Below are 18,071 nucleotides of genomic sequence, written 5' to 3' on the forward strand. Positions count from 1 at the left end.
ATCAGTGCCCCGCTGGCCAGGCAGAATGAGTCGAACGTGGAAGTCGGGAGCAGGAGGAGGCCGGCGCGGAGCTGTAGCTAAGCAAGCCGGGTCTGGGTTTGGGCCCTGGGCCTTCCAGCCGCGGACTCTGCGCCTGCGCCCGCCTGGCCGCCGCCAGCTCTCCCGGAGCGGCAGCTGTCTGGGCTGCTGCGCGCCGCCTAGGTGTCTGGGCGATCCATGGGCAAGAGCAAGGGCAACGATGACAGATTACGGCGAGGAGCAGCGCAACGAGCTGGAGGCTCTGGAGTCCATCTACCCTGACTCCTTCACAGGTGACTTCCGCGGCCGCAAGCCTGCAGCCGCCCCGAGGTGGAGTAAGACGGGCAGGAGCCGCGGCAGCTCTGGGCCTCATAGGCTGGGGTGGAGAAGGGGACCTTGAGGCCGCGCGGCCACCTTGCCCTCCACTCTTCTCAAGTTCTTCGGTCACTTACCAGCAACCCAGTGACTTTTTCTCCTTCTCTGCTTGTTCCCGGAAATCTAAAAGTCCGGGTGATGCTGGAGGGTGTCAGGCCTGAAAATTGAGTCGGGATTACTTTGGTTTCTGTGTAACCTACAGCAACCTGAGATCTATAATACATTAAGAGAAAAGATACTCCAAGTGAGATTCTTATTTCCACAGCCGCAAGGATGTTAGTTTTCACATTTTCACCTTTATTAAGGTAGAAACTGTTTTTCATAAGATGCTGTTTTAATTTATAGGATTCAGAGGGCTGTTTTCAGTTACTCAAATCGGTTTTGAGACTAGCATAGTTCCTGAAGTCTGTCGGGTTTCTTTTCTTATGAAAAAAAAAAAAAATCTGGCATTCAGCAGAATGCCTAATGGATAAAGTGGCCCAAATTTCCGTTCTGCTATAAATTCATAGGTTGTTAGATTGGAAGGGAGATTAGACATCATCTATCCTGGGGCTCCTGCTACAAGCCAAGGTCATGGGGGTTCAGGAAAGCTAAGTGGCTTGCTCTGGACTGTCCGCCAGCGAGTTAGCGGCAGGGCTGGTACTGAGTTACGTCCGGAACGCTTGCCTGTTCTTTCACCTTCCAGACATATGGGACTTGGGATTCAGCTCCAGCTGAGATTGAGAGAGCAGAAGATTGCTTGGTAGGTTGGGCTAATGTAAAATATTATAATGAGAAGTTCATTAGGTATAATTTAGAGGACGAGATTTCTCTATTAAGCCATGCTTCGGATGATTATAAAAATGCTACATAACTATATCAATATGGCTCCTCTGAGATTTGAGAAGCGGTCAAATAAAGCCAATATGAGTGAGTAGAACCTAGGTGTGTGCATTTACATTCCCCATCCTTTCCTTTGAGTGTTGCCTATCGTTGATAGTCAGAATTTATAGTGTAAGGTATATTACTTTAACTTGTAAACTCCAACCCCTCTCCCTTTCATTGTTTAGCTTAGTTTTCTTGGCTCCACCTTTTGACCACTGCTTGCAATGGTAGCAAATTTTGTTCTGCTTTGCCAACAGGCAGATGTCTCTCAGCTATCCCTGTATAGCTCCAGTCCTGTTCATGTTCTCTCTCACCAGCAGTACATCTGTGCTGTGAGGATGTTAAGGGGATGAGTGAAGAGGGGTTTGAGAGTGTCATTAACTGGGTGAGTGTGTATGGAGTCTGGCTCCCTTCTCTATCCTTGCTTATATGTCTATGTCTAAAATAGAACATAGGGTCAGTTGTTGGATATATTCTTAATCATGTTTGGTCATTTCCAGTACTTTGGAAACATACTAGGTATGAACACTGTAGGCAGAGTCAAGAAAGCAGGATGTGCTATTCTTTTCATTTCTTTGGACATAAGCTATCCCTTGCTAAATCCTATGCATATAAGCATTTATAAAACTGATATCTTTTTTTGTTTTTAACCCTGAAATAATCTTGTGGGTATTTCAAATTGTACTAGGACCTGACAGCTCTGGTATAGTTCACTATGTGAAATTCTTATCAGATGCCCAAGTGCTTGAGGATTCTGAGCCAGGGTAATAAAAGACAATTTATGAATCTTTTGATGCATTCAGGTATTCTGCACTATCAGATGAGCCATCTATCTCTAACTCCTGTCAACATTTCTACAAGCTTTGCAATAAATAAATTAAAATGAGATGTCTTTATTTATAGTTCTTAGAGAACTTTGCCCTCCTAGTGATCATGTTCTTTGTGAAACCTCTTGGGGAAAAGGCAGAGGACTTTGAAATAAAATGTTTCCATGTTTGATCTTTTAAAATCTTGGAGATTTGCAAGATTTTCTGTTTTATAGCCTTCTTTTGTATTTATGATTCCATACTTTTGTATTCTCATGCCAGGTTTAAGAAAGAGATCTTGCTTGTGTCAGTTGGCCAAGGAACACTAAATGGGAGTTTTGTAACTTCATTTTGAATCACATTTAATTATTGAATTTGGTTAATGCTCAATACTATTAATGAAGAAAATAGATATACTTTTTTTTTTTAATGGATGACTGAGTGCTTGACAAAGAAGCATTTGTTAAGTACACATGACCCCATGTGGATGCTGAAGAGGCACAGTCAAGCCCATAGACCTAGGCACATAGATTTAGCCTAACCTCAGAATTAATTGCTTTGACTATTTGCAAAGAACTTTTGGTCCAGTGTTGCATTTGTTGTGATTATAACAAATCATAATACAATTTCTTCTTTTTGCCTATTCTGTAGCTTGATTGCACATTGATCCAACCCTCCTAACAACTAGTCTTCCAAAATATAAATGGACTCTCCTGATACCACATTCTCCTTCAGTAGTGCTTCACTTGACAAGGTCCTGCTAAGGTAGTAGAATTTGGTTATTTCAATTTATGTATTGAAATCGCTGGCTGTGGGGAGTTTTATTGAAACAAATTTGTTGGCATCAGGTTAACCAAAAGCCAAGTTTCCTTAATTCTGTTTGCCTTACAAAGAGGAGTACATAATCCTGTATTTCTTTGTCAGTACCTCTAAGCAGCAGCCATTCACATTTGACAGTTATAATTGTATCTTGAGATAGGTAAGAAGTCATCTTGTAAAAGCAGTTTGTTCTAAGTCATACTTTTTGAAAGGTCAGACACTCCCTAACAACCAGAGGTACTTATTTTAATATGGGCTCTCTTGTATTTTGTGGAAACTAAAGGTAATTTGTGTATCTCTTAATGTACCTTTTAGCTGCTACCTCTGTTATCCCTGTTTTTGACAAATCGTTAATTCTGTCAGTTTCACCACCATCTGTCCCCTAACATCTCTCCTGCCCTTCCTCTGTGGCCAACAACTCACTTTCTTTCTTTCTTTCTCTCTCTCTCTCTCTTCCTTCCTTCCTTTTCTTTCTTTCTTTTTTTTCTTTCTCTCTCCTTCCTTCCGCCTCCCCTCCCCTCCCCTCCCCTTCCCTTTTTTGAGACAAGGTCTCACTCTGTCACCCAGGCTGGAGTGCAGTGCCCCAGTCAGCTCACTGGAGTCATAGAGCCTCTTTACTCAAGTGATCTTCCCACCTCAGCCTCCAGAGTAGCTGGGATTACAGGCTCGCAGTACCATGCCTGGCTAATTTTTTCATTTTTTATAACAGCAGAGGTCTTGCTTTGTTGCCCAGGCTAGTCTCTAACTCCTGGCCTCAAGTGAGTCTCCCGCCTCCAACTCCCAAAGTGCTAGGATTATAGGCGTGAGTCACTGCACCTGGCCCAGCTTTACTCTTTTTCTCAAATTTTTTTTTTTTTTGAGAGAGAGTCTCCCTTTGTCGCCCGGGCTAGAGTGCAGTGGCACCATCTTGGGTTACTGCAACTGCCACCTCCCAGGTTCAAGCAGTTCTCCTGCCTCACCTTCCCAAGTAGTTGGGATTACAGGTGTGTGCCACCATGCCTGGCTAATTTTTGTATTTTTAGTAGAGACTGGGGTCTTGCTATGTTCCCAGGCTGGTCTTGAACTCCTGGCCTCAAGTGATCCACCCACTTCAGCCTCCCAAAGTGCTAGGATTATAAGCGTGAGTCACCATGCCCGGCCCTCAAAAGTATTTTGAATTACTTACAGTGGTGGAAGTCTGGCATCCTTAGTGAAGACTAATCTTTCTTCTGCTTACCCTAACTCACAGTAATGCATGGTAATGGGATTAGTCCTTTATCAGAACTTAGGAATTATCTATTTTTGTGAATCCAATTAAGTAACTTTCCCATCCCTATTTTAGTTACTGCCCAACTTTGAAATATCCCTTTTTCTGTTTTTAAAAAATACTTATTTTAATAGGATTAGGTTCAGCTGTGACAAAAAACCCCCAATAACATTGGTTTTTAAAAAGGTAAAAACTTATTTTGCACGTATAAGAGAGTTGTGGCAGCTCTATTTCAAGAATTCCTCAGGGACCGTCTTCTAACGTAGCTCTCTGTCATCCCTAAGATGTAGTCTTACACTCATTGCCAAGATGGTAACATTCCCTTTCCAGGAAGTAGGATGAATAAAGGAAGGAAGAACAGAGAAATAAGAGATGGCAGTTTCTTAAGGAAATTTCCTGGAAACTGTCAGAGGGCATATCTACTTCCATCTTTTTAGTGGGAATTTAGTCATCTGGTGAGAGCTAGCTGGAAATGAAACTGGGAAATGTAGTCTTTATTCTGGGTAGTCAGTATGATCAGTTAAAAATGGCATAACTTAAATAAAGGGAGAGTGGATATTGGGGGACTTTTAGCAGTACTTCCCAAAATCTTTTATCTTTGCCGTACTTGCTTCACGTTTTTTCCTCTATAGTGGCAGCTATATGAAGTGTCCTTGGACAAATCACTTAGCCTCTCCAAGCCTTAGTCTCTGTATCTGTTTAATGAGAAATAATGTAAGTGAAAATACCTTATACCTTATAATTGTAAAACAAACATATGATACTCTTTACTAGAAAAACCATCTTAGTTGTTGATTTTTCCACTAATATGGCTTCATAATTTCTTGTCTCTTTCAACTAATGATTTTGATTTCCACTTTTTTTTAGCTGCACATGGGTGTTGCCACACCTTGAAAATGCCATCTCTAACATTTTGGCCTCTGAAAATTACTCCTTCCCATAACCTTTGTACCCTGTAGTTCTTTTGTTCCCATGCTTTTATTGAACATGCATCTCATGATTTCTCATGGATTGATAGTTCATCAGTTTCTTTCTGGTCCATTTTGCCTCCCTGTTCTATCTGGCTCCCCAGGCCTGGCAGTTCACTGATATTCTTGCTAACATTCCCATATCTTTTGGTTTCCTCGTTTACCAAATAGTTACTGTATGCAGTTTTTTAGGATATCAGCTTGGGGAAACAGACATCAGATAAACTTAGGGAGAGGGGACAGTCTGAGTTGTTTCGGAAAATTTAGGAGTAATGACAAGTTAACAAGTAAATGAGACTAGGGATGGTATTCCAGCCTGGGACCCACATATGCAGAAGCAGGACTCTGAGGGATCAGAATATGTTCAAAGGACAAGTGATTTGGGTATTGCTAGAACATGAAGTGAGAAGTGAGAGTCATGGAAAATGAGACTTGACCAGTAAGCAGGGACCACATCACAGAGGGCCTTGTCAGGGACTTAGATGTGATCTGACAGGGCAATAGTTCATTGCCCATTTTATTCCCACACATACAATACAGTGCATATTGTAGACACTGCCACATCAGACTCAGATTCTAATAGGTAGGGTGGCTCCACAAATAAAATAGACTTCGAGTTATGCATATTTTTTAGTGTGTTGTTTGTGATTCTACCCCTTTCTCACAACTCATTCCAACACACTGTATATGGATAGGGAACTGCTGCTGTAAGCAGGTAACAGTGTGATAAAATCTGCTTGCTAGGAAACTGACAAGAGACAGTGGGCAGGATGGGGTAGAATGAGGAGAATCATTCTTCATCTGCTCTTGAAACTCACTTCCCTTGATTTTCATAACACTGTTATCTCTTGAGTTTGTTATTACTTCCTCTTACTTTGTTTTCCAAATTGAGAATTCCTTAAAAAACTTATGTTGGCTTTTATTTCTCTGTGTTACATTTCTGATGATCTCATTTAGTCTAATGGCTTTAGCTATCACCTCTGTGTAGATGATCCCAAATTGAATTAAAGCCCAGCTGATTGTGCCACCATTGGCCGATTTCTGATTGCATGTTCAACGCTTGTAACTGAAAGTCCTAAAGTGTCCTTAAAATATATCGTGTGATTTTTTTGTTACTACTCATTTTTGTTAGTGGCATCACATTCTCAGCCTGCAGCCTGCCAACTTAAAATATCATCATCACCATTTCCTGCTATTCTCATTGCTGCCGACCTAGTTCAGGACCTCATTACCTTTGCCTGGATTATTGCAATAGTGGCCTAGTTTCATACTGCCTGCAGTCGTCTCCCTCCTTTCATTTTATGTGCTGTTGTTAGATTTGTCTTCTATGTTTTGAGAACAATTCTGATCATATTATTGCTAAAAAAAAGATTGTGCACAACTAAACTTTCAACTGTATTTTCACCTAGTTTTCTTCACTCACATATAAGTTCAGCAAATGGAATAATTTCTTATTCCCTATATATATCTTTAGCTTTCCCACCATTATGCCCTTGCTTCCATGGTGCCTCAAGTGCATTTCCCTTCTCCATCTCTGCTTGCCAATATGCCACCCATGATTGACAGCCTAGCTCAAATGACTTTCTTGGAATTTCTCAGCTGGAAATATGTTTTCTTTTTAAATGATGCTCTATATAATTTATTCTGTTTGTTCAGTTACTACCTGATAACCTTGGACAAATTATTTAAAAGCTCTGTATCAGTTTCCACATCTGTAAAATTGGGGTGATAGTATATTTAATTGTTTTTAAGACACATTTTACACTTAACATCTCTGAAATATGAACTTTTCTTATAATCAGTTACATGTCAGTTTAGTTGGCAGCTTATTTTTCTTTCTTAGTGGTACGTAAAGCATATCTCATACTTGATGGCATTGAAAATTTAGTGAATTATAGTAATAGTATAAATCATGGTCTTGTGCCAGAAGTACAGGATTTTTGTGTAAATGCATAGCATAGCACAAGCACAAAGTGATGCTCAATAAATGTTTACCTGTTGTAATTGAGTATTGGTTACCCCTGACCTATAGCCTCAGGGAGTCATAGAAAGTGGTAATAAGTTGGAATGTCATTGGGCTGATCCCTTATTTCTGTAGTTGCAGTGTTTACATTTCATGACTTGTAAATGTTAAAGTTGGTCATGAAAGGAAATAAGAATGAAATACATCAACTATATTTTACATATATTTGTAAAATATAGACAAGCCCAACCGTATTATGGCTCTATTATAATAACCTTTCGGTGGGCTGAAACTTTTTTCAGCATGGGCTGGACTACCCAAAACCTATTAAAATATGCATCTACTGAGTCTTTTATCTAACACTTTTCTAGTAATCACAGGTGTTCATCATTTCTTAAAGTACCTTAAATTCAATTAAAATGAAGACATCTATCTTGAAAATAATTGGTTTTTGGGATTTTCTTTTTTTTTTTTTTTTTGAGACAGAGTCCTGCTCTGTCGTCCAGGCTAGAGTGCAGTGGCGCAATCTTGGCTCACTGCAACCTCTGCCTCCCAGGTTCAAGTGATTCTTGTGCCTCAGCCTCTGGAGTAGCTGGGATTACAGGCATGCGCCACCACGCCTGGCTATTTTTTGTGTTTTTAGTAGTGATGAGGTTTCACCATGTTGGCCAGGCTGGTCTCGAACTCCTGGCTTCAAGTGATCCGCCTGCCTCGGCCTCCCAAAGTGCTGGGACTACAGGCATGAGCCACTGTGCCCGGCCAGAGAATACTGTTGATAATATATATTTATGATGGCTTTAGAAAGTTCCCAGGTAGGAAAAGTTGAATAGTTTCCATGATTACTTCTTCAGTAATCCATTGCTCTTTCATTCTGAAAAAGTCTGCAGAGCTGCTGCCAACCTTGACAAGTACCAGTGCTTCATAGGCTTTTCTCATAGGCTTAGCAGCCATCCCTAGTGGCTTGAAGTTTCCTTGTTTACTTTTCAAATGGTTCTGAGTACAAGTTTTCTTCGTTACTGTTTTTCCTCCTTTCATTCTATTCATTTAGTTCTTGTTTTATTGGGGCAATATTAATTGAGTTTCTAGATACTGCCAGATACTGATCTAGGAGCTCTCATAGAGTTGTTATAGCGTTCTTGTTGAGGAATAGATAATAAACAGATTAGTATTAGATAGACATAGGCTGTAAAATGACACACAAAGCTTTGTTATTTATATAAATGTTGACTTACGTGTCTTGTCTTGCTTAGTAAATTACATGCAATCTGATGTTTACATTCATAGCTAATTCATTTTATAATTCTATGAAAGATGGTAGAGGCTTAGTAAGCATATGTGAAAGAAAGTTTGGTTTTAGAGGTGATGTGGTAGAGAATGACAGCAAGAAGACATAAACTTTAACAAATCGGTATTTACCGTTTGTCATGGAGGTTCTGAGTTATATCTCACAATATATAAGTATAAAAATCAGTGAAACATGAGTATCAGTGGGTAGTTTCAGGTGAGAAACATGAAACTCTTTGCCATTATTTTTGGGATTTTTTAAGAATGTAATTTTCCATGTATAGGTGGAGATTTTAAAAGGTAAAGTACCTCATTATTTCAGTTGACTTGGTAAAACTCCAAGAGGGTTATCTACCATAGTTATTTCTTTCCAGATTAAAGACAACCCTCCATTTAAATAGAAAGTTGATGGTAATTTTATCATTTCAGTGTTCTGTTCAGTCTGTATTTGTGGAAATGGAAATATAGCCTAGGGACCAGTTTCCAGGACTGGGTACTGATAATTTGCTAATAAGGAAAAGCATCTGCCTTAGAAAGCATTTCAATAACTTCTGTGTGTATTTTCTTGCAGTATTATCAGAAAATCCACCCAGCTTCACCATTACTGTGACGTCTGAGGCGGGAGAAAATGATGAAAGTAAGTCTCATAAAAAATACTTGTGGTTTTTCTAAGTTTCTCAGGAATTTCACTCATTCTGTAGGCATTATGCTGGATATTGCCGTGTGGAGGTGCTAAGGGGCTGTTAAGACTCTACTATGAATGTTGTATATTTCTAGTCAGAATTTACTGTGTGAACATGACTTCTAGGGAAATAGAAAGGAAATTAATGAAATATAGTCTGGCACAATAAGCTTAGTTTTTAAAAGTGAAATAGTAATATTAATAATACAGCAGATAAAAAAAGGTAGGAGACTTTTGTTTTGTTCAAAGCAATACTTCGCGTGCAAACATATTTCAGTGGTTGTGTGGTTCCTTTGAGTGACTATTATTTTTTCATGGCTGTTTTTCTCTTTGAACATTTATATTGTTCACTGGACATTTGCTGTTATAAATGGGGCTGGATATACGTCTATCTGCATGTTTCTGTCTCTTTCTTTTGAAATAACGTAACTATAAAAACCAATAAATTAAAGTTAAATAAATTAAATTTGGAGATTTTGGGGGAATGGTATCTGAAGTTTATTTCTATTTTTAGTCACATTAGTTGATATGGTAATTTGATAAAAAGGTTATGTAAATTGGAACTAACAACGCTACACATTTTTTTGCTCCCTTTGAAGCTAGTAAACCTAAATTCTGCCAGGAGCAGTCATTAATAGCCAACTTTTATGGTATTACTTGATAACTCCAAATCTGTCTAGTATACTTGAAAATGAGGTTTGCATTCACACATTGTTGAAATCTGAATTAAAAGGATATTGAATACATTTATTTACTACCAAATTGATAACCAATATACTTTTGCAGACTGGTATCTAAAAATTTTTCTATAATGCTTTAAAGCTTGAAATAAATACTATACTGACTGTTCTTCAAACCATTTAAAATTTTCCTTTGTAAATAAGCTAGTGGCATGATTTGGGCTTCATATGATGCCATTATGGGTTCCAAAATGGTGTGGTAAATAATCACACCATTGGTAAATCACACTCATTGGTAAATAATCCAAATAAAATTTTCTTTAAGATTACGCTGAAATGAAAAATAAAATATAAAAATTTCTTGTGAGAGCTCCCATATTCTGAATAATAGCTTTATTAGGAGCTAGTAATAGCTCTATGAAATAGGTGTACTCAGTGCATTATCCACCATACTTTCAAAATTATTTCTTTGAAACTAAATCCTGCATTGTACTTTTTTCTTCCCCAAAAAACTCCTTTTTAGTGAACAAACTAGTAGAAAAGTGGGCAAAGGGCATTGATGTACAATTTCTAAAGGTAGTATTAAAAGAACGATCTTACGGGTAATTAAAAATGCAAGCTAAAATAATATATCCAGCAAATTATTAGTATTGGAAGATAGCATTATGCTGTTTGGAATATGAATCATAACACATGTTCAGGAGAACTATTGAAATCATGAAGCAGGAGACTTTGAAAATGTTCATATTCTTTGATACAATGACTACTGTATTTATGGGTATCTATTCTTTTTTTTTTTCATTTTATTTTTATTTTTATTTTTAATTTTTTAATTATTTTATTTTATTATTATTACACTTTAAGTTTTAGGGTACATGTGCACAATGTGCAGGTTAGTTGCATATGTATACATGTGCCATGCTGGTGTGCTGCACCCATTAACTCATCATTTAGCATTAGGTATATCTCCTAATGCTATCCCTCCCCCCTCCCCCCACCCCACAACAGTCCATTTATGGGTATCTATTCTAAGCACAGTATCATACTACAAAATAATACATACAAGGATGTTTATAATGTCATTGTTTCTATCTTAACTAATAAACAGTGACATACTTATAAAGTGGAAATATGATTGTATTGAATAAAGACTTGGAAGTATTCTCATGTTATTTTTGAGATTTTATATTTATATATGAATATGTACATTTTAAGCAAAATTTTATCCATCTATACATAAAATTTTGTCTAAAATGTAAATATATGCAGATAAAAATAATGTAGTTTTATGAAATATTTTTAAGATACTTAAAATATACCAAAATGGAAATAGCGATCTCTTCCTGATAATGGGATTGTTTGTGATTTTTATTTTTCCATTATTTTATTCCTAAATTTACTCTACTGAATGTCTTTTACTTATAGTAGAATCAGTTTATTTTTTTTAAAAAAAAAACTTAGTTATTTAAATGGTTAAATGCATTTTAATATACCTGCATGGTGAAAATCAATTTGCAACTATTTACACTAAGTGTTAAAGAATATTCTCAGGATATAATGCACATGAAACAAATCCAGTATAAAGCTCTATTCATAGAAAAGAGGAAGAGACTAATTTGCCACAATGATAAACTTTATTTTTTTAATTTACTTTTTAATTTTTTTGGTGAGAACATTTAATATCTAATCTCTTGGCAGTTTTTAAGTATACAGTACATTATTGTTAGCTGTAGTAATAACGCATTACAATAGATCTGAAGTTATTCATCCTGTCTTAAACCTTTTATCCTGTAACTGATATCTCCCCATCCCTGATATCAGTTATAAAATATCTTCTTTCATGTATGATTTTATTCATTTTCGTCTTCTCCCTTTTTTCTAGTCTAGCTGTTTTGTTAGACCTTTTCTATTGTTTTTCTAATGTATTTCATTTATTTCTGCTCTGATCTTTATTATTTTCTTCCTTGTACTGATTTTATGCCCAGTTTTTTCTTTTTCTAGTTCCTTGAGGGGCATGTTAAATTGTTTCTTCAGATCTTTATTTTTATTTGATTGTAGGCATGTATTGCTATTAACTTTCCTCTTAGAACAGCTTTTGCTTCAACCCATAAGTTTTGGTATGATATGTTTCCATTTTCTTTTTTTTTTTTTTAATTTTTAAAATTTTAAATATTTTTTAGAGACAAGGGTCTCACTCTGTTACCCAGGCTAGAGTTTCATGGTGCTATCTTAGCTCACTGCAGCCTCCAACTCCTGGGCTCAAGCAGTTCTCCCACCTCAGCCTTCCAAACAGCAAGGACTACAGGCACATGCTACCACTCCCAGCTCAATTTTTTAATTTTTTGTAGAGACGGGGTCTCACTCTGTTGCCCAAGCTGGTCTTGAACTTCTGACTTCAAATGATCCTCCTACCTTGGCTGTCCAAAGTACTGAGATTACAGGCATAAACCCCAGCGCGTGGCCATGTTCCATTTTCCTTTGTCTCAAGATATTTTTAAAGTTCCCTTTAAGTTTCTTCTTTAATGCATTGATTGTTTAAAGTCTGGGAGGTAGTAGGAATGGTGAGATGCTGGCCAAAGGGTACAAAGGTTCAGTTGTACAAGATGAATAAGTTTGGGGATCTAATGTACAACATAGTGACTATAATTAATTATAGATAATACTGTATTGTATACTTGAAATTTACTGAAAGAGGTGATCTTAAGTGTTCTCACCACATACACACACACACACACAAATCATAATGATGTGAGGTGATGTTAATTAGCTTGGTTCTGATAATCATTTCACAATATATATGCATATCAAAACATCACATTGTACACCTTAAATATATACAATTTTTATTTGTCAAGTATACCTTAAGAAAGCTGGGGAAGAAATAAAATGGAAAAAAAAATCTTGTTCCACCAATAAAACTAAAAATGTGCTAATAAAAGAAGAAAGGAAAATGCCAGAAGATACTGTTTCTTACTGACCTCTAACACTTAATCTTTTGCAATTTTTGGTTCATAAAATTCCTTGTTAATATCATAACATGAAAAATAAAATATCAAACCTGCAAATTTTAAAGTGCTTTTTTTCCCTGTCCATGAAGAGCAGTATAAATTTGTATTGCTTCATCAAAATCAGTAGATTTTAATAATATAAAATGTGAGTTACACAAAAGATGGCACTCTGGGAAAAAGGTCATTGTGAGTAATAAAAAGTCTTAACAGAAAATGTTTAGCACTACTACTTAGTTGCAGACTGCCTGGTGGAATTGAGAACTCAATGGCCTGTGCTGCAATGAGGCACCTTGCACTGACACGCCCATAAGAGTTTTACTTCCGTACAAGTGTGAGATCCGTAAATTGACACAGACTAAAAGAGTGAGTGAGAATATATAGATGAATTAGGTTAAAAGTTTCCCATATAACCTTTTATACTCTTGAGGTCAAAACGGTGCCATCCAGCCACTAATTAGCCCTGCTGACATTGTGTGGATTCAAATATAGATTCGAGGGCTACAGCCAGATCTTCTGCAGGTAGGAACTGGCTCTGGTAGAGGCTGAAAATGAGCATACAGTAGTACTTTTTAAAAATGTGTTGTATTAGTGCCTTTTGTTTATCTTAGGAAAGGTTTTTAAAAAGTGACGTTTATCCACCCTCTTTCTTAGACATGCAGTCTGGTAAAATACCAATAAGTGGTAAATGTGCTTCACGTGTAAGTGTGATTTTTGGTATTCCCATGATTTGTTTCACTTATCTCTTTGTGGTGTGTGTTGTTTACATTAGTGATTATCCATCTGGTCTCTTAATAACCTTTTTCTTTGTAGGAAAATCTATTGTGCTACTTTTTACTGATTCAGCAAAGATACCTACCTCATTACTTTTAAAGTATTCACATCAAACTCTTATCTTGTGTCTTAGCTGTCCAGACTACCCTCAAGTTTACATACAGTGAAAAATACCCAGATGAAGCTCCCCTTTATGAAATATTCTCCCAGGAAAATCTAGAAGATAATGATGTCTCAGACATTTTAAAATTACTAGCATTACAGGTAAGGAAATAATAATTTTATGTTTTGTAGCAGCTTTTATTGGCCTTAAATATTACATATTAATTTCAAGAGTTAGAAAATGCTATTGTGTAAATAGAACATTGACCAAGCGGAATTCATGTTACATAATCACAGAGCATCTTTATTTTTGTTTCCTACTGTCCCTTTAAAATTTGAGTAATAGAATTTGTCCCAGTGCCCCTGCTTGAAACTCAGTCAGCCCCATGGCTTTTTCCCTCGTCATTAGTGATAAAAAGTCCAACGGGTACTTTAAGTTGTAAACAGTATTTTGATTTGGTTTTTAAAATGCCTAGTCCCATATGTAGCTACAATTTTCAACTTTTTAAAAAAATTAAAACTTCTTTCCTCTCTGACTTTTACATGCTAGTTGCCTGCAGTCTGGGAAAAGGACTGGTGATTGATTTTTTTTCTCCCATCTCTCATCCTCTCAAAGCTTACAGACAACAATAATGGCTTATGACCCCTCTATGAGGGGAGTCTTGTGTGGAAATAAAAATGGATATTAAAAAAAATTTTTACTGGATTAATTTTATTGTGGGGTAGGCTATCCGTAATCTGGGCTTGGCAGGTATTTAAAATATACTCATGCTTGGGTAGAGAGTTTTCATGGGGTTCTTCAGAGCAGAGAGTAGGGAGGGGAGTAAAATTCTTATTCCACCATCTGAAAGTCAGAAGTCCTACCTTTATTTGTTTACTCTAAGAAGAATTGACAGAAAACATATCTCCACCTTAGATGTGACTTACGTATTCTAAAGACCAGTGGTCACCATAATGTTGATGTTACAAAAATATCTGGAGCTGTTGTACAATGAGGAGTGAAAGAAGATATATCAAATAGGAATTTTTGCTGATGTTGGGCCCTATTCACCTTGTTACCTTGCATGAAGTTATGCTAATTCTAACATCTTTTTTTATATATTTTTATTTTTTTTGAGACAGAGTCTTGCTCTGTCACCCAGGCTGGAGGGCAGTGACATGATCATGGCTCATGCAGCCTTGAACTCCTGGGCTCAAGTGATCCTTCTGCGTCAGCCTCCCAGAGTGCTGGGATTACAGGCATGAACTACCTTGCCCAGCTCTTCGAACATCTTTTAAGACATTGCAGAGAACCTGGGATGGTTATGCTATATTCAGTCAGTCATACCTTAATGTAAATTATTCAGTCTAAGTGAATTTTTCCATGTTTTTAGTATTTTATTTGTACTCAAACTGTCTCTTTTCAAAAAGGCTGTTTTAATTTATTTGACACCTGCCTGACCCTCAGGTGTGTTCAGGGAGTATTTGTCCTTTGTTTTCCAAAAAATAATTGTTATAATTTTCCAGTATCAAAATAATAAATTCATATTACAGAAACTCAGAAGATACAAAAAATCATGAAGAAGAAGAAAATAAAGATGATTTTTAATTGTACCAACCATGTATAATTAATTGTCTATTAACATTTTGGTGTGATCTAGTGTGAGACTTTTTTTCCTTATGGTTATATACATAGTCCCCCTCTCCCACCCAAGTTTGATCATTTTATGCATAATGTTTTATAATATCCTCTTTTTCACATAATATATGTGAGCATCTTTTCATTTCAGTTAAACATATATGAGTCATTATGTTTGGTAATTGTATAGAATTTCATTGTATGTATATGTAATTACTCATCTTTTTGTAAAACAATTTACAGTTGTCTTTCATTTTTGCCTGATATATAATTAACAAATAATTAAGAATTAGTATATAATTCTTTCAACATTCTTATATATCACTACTTGTAAGTCCTTAGAGCAGGTTCTCTTTTGTACTCCTAGTGCCTGGCACATAATAGACACTCAAATGTTTGTTGAATAAATGAAAAGAATGAATTGCTGATGAGTATGGTAGTTCAGTGTTTCCTGGAAATACGATTGCTGGATTAAAGGGAATGCATACTTAATAATTTCATATATATTGCTAATTTGGCCTTCAAAATGGTTGTGCCAATTTATGATCTCACTGTAGTCATTGTGGTATCTATCTGTTTTCTCACATTTGCTAATACCAGATATTTACATGTGGACATAAAATGATGACAAGGTGAAAATGGAATGTAATTATAATTTGCATTTTAAAAATACTAGTGATGTGGAACTAGTATGACTTCCAAGTTATCCAGTTTCCATGTGAATGATTTTTTTTTTGCTTTTCTATCGGAATACTTAACTTTTCTAAAAGATATCCTACTTTTATTGGATATGAAAGTTTTGTTATTGAAATGTGTCAAGCATTAGGTTGAGTGAACAAGAAAGACACCATCCCTGGTCTCATAGATTTTTTTCTCTGGTGAGCAGTGTGGATTAGCAAATTGGAAATCATTATTCTGTATGAAAAATACTATGACGGAATCTTATGAAATATAAGATTATATGGGTTGACATAGACAAAGTTCTGTAGAAGCTTCCAGGAGTAGCTGAGAGCTGTAGGAAGAGTTGGCCAGGAAATAGAGTAGAAGAATTTCAGGACAGAGGAACCAACTTGTTAAAGGATATTGAGGTGAGAGAGAGCAAGTGATTGAGTATTTCTCCTAGAACTTCTAGTCACACAAAATTTATTGAACTTAGGATTTGAAGTTGGTGGTGATAAGTGGTGTAACTAAAGAGGCTACTTTCTTCTTTGAAGGGTCTGCTAAACATTCACAAAATATGTATTTGGTCCTGATTGGTTTGCGAAGCTATGAAGGGGTTTTAAGCAAGAGACTGACTAGATCAGTTTTGTGGTTCTTCAGTTTATAAATTGATTAGTTCTCTCTGTGACTCTCTCTCTCTCTCTCTCTCTGTGTGTGTGTGTGTGTGTGTGTGTGTGTTTATGTATGTATGTATTGAGTGGTCAGGGGAGGTTGATGTTAGGTTTTAAGATCGTAGCTTTTAAGAAGACCAGTTAGGAGTTTCTTGTATTCCAAGCTGAAAATGTTGGTACTCCGGGCTAGGCTTATAACAGTGTTGATGGACAGACTTAAATGACGTTTAAGAATAGGTAAGTAGCAGTGATGGAGCTTATGATGGGATGGGGACATTCAGGCTGGCTGGGTGGTGGTGTGATTTGCAGAGATTGATAATCCAGGAATAGGTTTTGAGGAGAAGATGATGGTTTTGTGTTGAGATGACTGTGGGACATCAAGTCACTGCCCCAAAATAGTCAATTTTAATATGGGTTTGTCACTCAGGAGAGAGGTTTGTTTAGTCATAGATTTAGTATGGTTAGCATAGAAACACCACAGAGAAGCCCTAGTGAATTGGATTGCAGGAGCTAACTTGAAGCCTAGTACTCATAGAGGGCCCGGGAGATGCAATACCTACTCAGATGCTGCTGAGGCCAGCCCTGTCAGAGAAATACCTAGTAATCTCCGCTTCTAGCACTGAGATTCTGGCTAGTATATTTTGAAATTATTTTTGTCTTCTTCATTGGAACCCTATCTTGTTATTTTTTTCTGCCTTCAAATGACCAGCTTCCTAATAGCCTTTTGAGTTATATCCTTTTCATGAGTTCGAGATGCTTTTATATTTGGTTTTAAACCATTTCAAATCTAAAGAAAAAAAGGTTGATATAGATAAACTACAGTATTTCTTACATTCTTTATTATTATATTATTTTAGAAATCACTCTGGCCTCAAAATGCAGTTCATTGTTACAGCTCTTAAAATAGAAAGAACTAAAATACTGAAAACATGCTGGAGAAAGGATGTTACTAGTTACTATAGGAAACAGTTTTCTGAATTTTACCTATATGATTATTAAACAGAATTTGCTGAAACACAGTATCTGTTTCAGGTTGGATATGGCACATTTACACGACTTTTTAAATAAGATATTATTATTTATATATATGCTCACTTAAATGATCTTTTATTGAACTGTATGAGCATAGAATATAACCAAATTAGTAATTATTATAAATGTATGGACTTTTATTTTTCTGAGAGTTTATTCCTCATCACCTTTTTGTGTTACATAGGCTGAAGAAAATCTTGGTATGGTGATGATTTTTACTCTAGTGACAGCTGTGCAAGAAAAATTAAATGAAATAGTAGATCAGATAAAAACTAGAAGAGAAGAAGAAAAGAAACAAAAAGAAAGAGAAGCAGAAGAAGCTGAAAAGGTATATTTAAAAGCCTTGTTTTCTTTTATTATTTCTTAAATCAGTTTTCAGTTGCTTGGTTGGGGTTTTTTTTTAATCAATAGCAGTATTTTTTTGGAAATCACAAAAATAAATAAAAGTAAATTTTAGTAAAGTTTCACTAAAATTGTAGAAGTCCCTCATTTGGTTGGTGGCAT

The 18,071-nt window shown here is 36.4% G+C and overlaps 1 protein-coding gene across 3 annotated transcripts in view; it reads left to right on the forward strand.

The window, feature by feature from the left end:
• The window catches only part of RWDD1 (RWD domain containing 1), a 22,182-nt gene continuing 4,111 nt past the window's right edge, over positions 1-18,071 (forward strand). Inside the window, exons 1-5 of one of the 3 annotated variants that reach the window (XM_024249098.3) lie at positions 165-311; positions 2,715-2,828; positions 8,915-8,980; positions 13,618-13,748; positions 17,752-17,895. In XM_024249098.3, the coding sequence (XP_024104866.1) occupies positions 17,770-17,895 (126 nt within the window). In that variant the 5' untranslated portion in view covers positions 165-311; positions 2,715-2,828; positions 8,915-8,980; positions 13,618-13,748; positions 17,752-17,769. Of the gene's footprint in view, positions 312-1,521; positions 1,643-2,714; positions 2,829-8,914; positions 8,981-13,617; positions 13,749-17,751; positions 17,896-18,071 lie in introns of those variants that run through there. The other 2 variants (XM_063724962.1, XM_024249096.3) reach the window with 2 other exon arrangements.

Source organism: Pongo abelii, chromosome 5, assembly GCF_028885655.2.
Source record: "Pongo abelii isolate AG06213 chromosome 5, NHGRI_mPonAbe1-v2.0_pri, whole genome shotgun sequence".
Lineage (NCBI taxonomy): Eukaryota > Metazoa > Chordata > Mammalia > Primates > Hominidae > Pongo > Pongo abelii.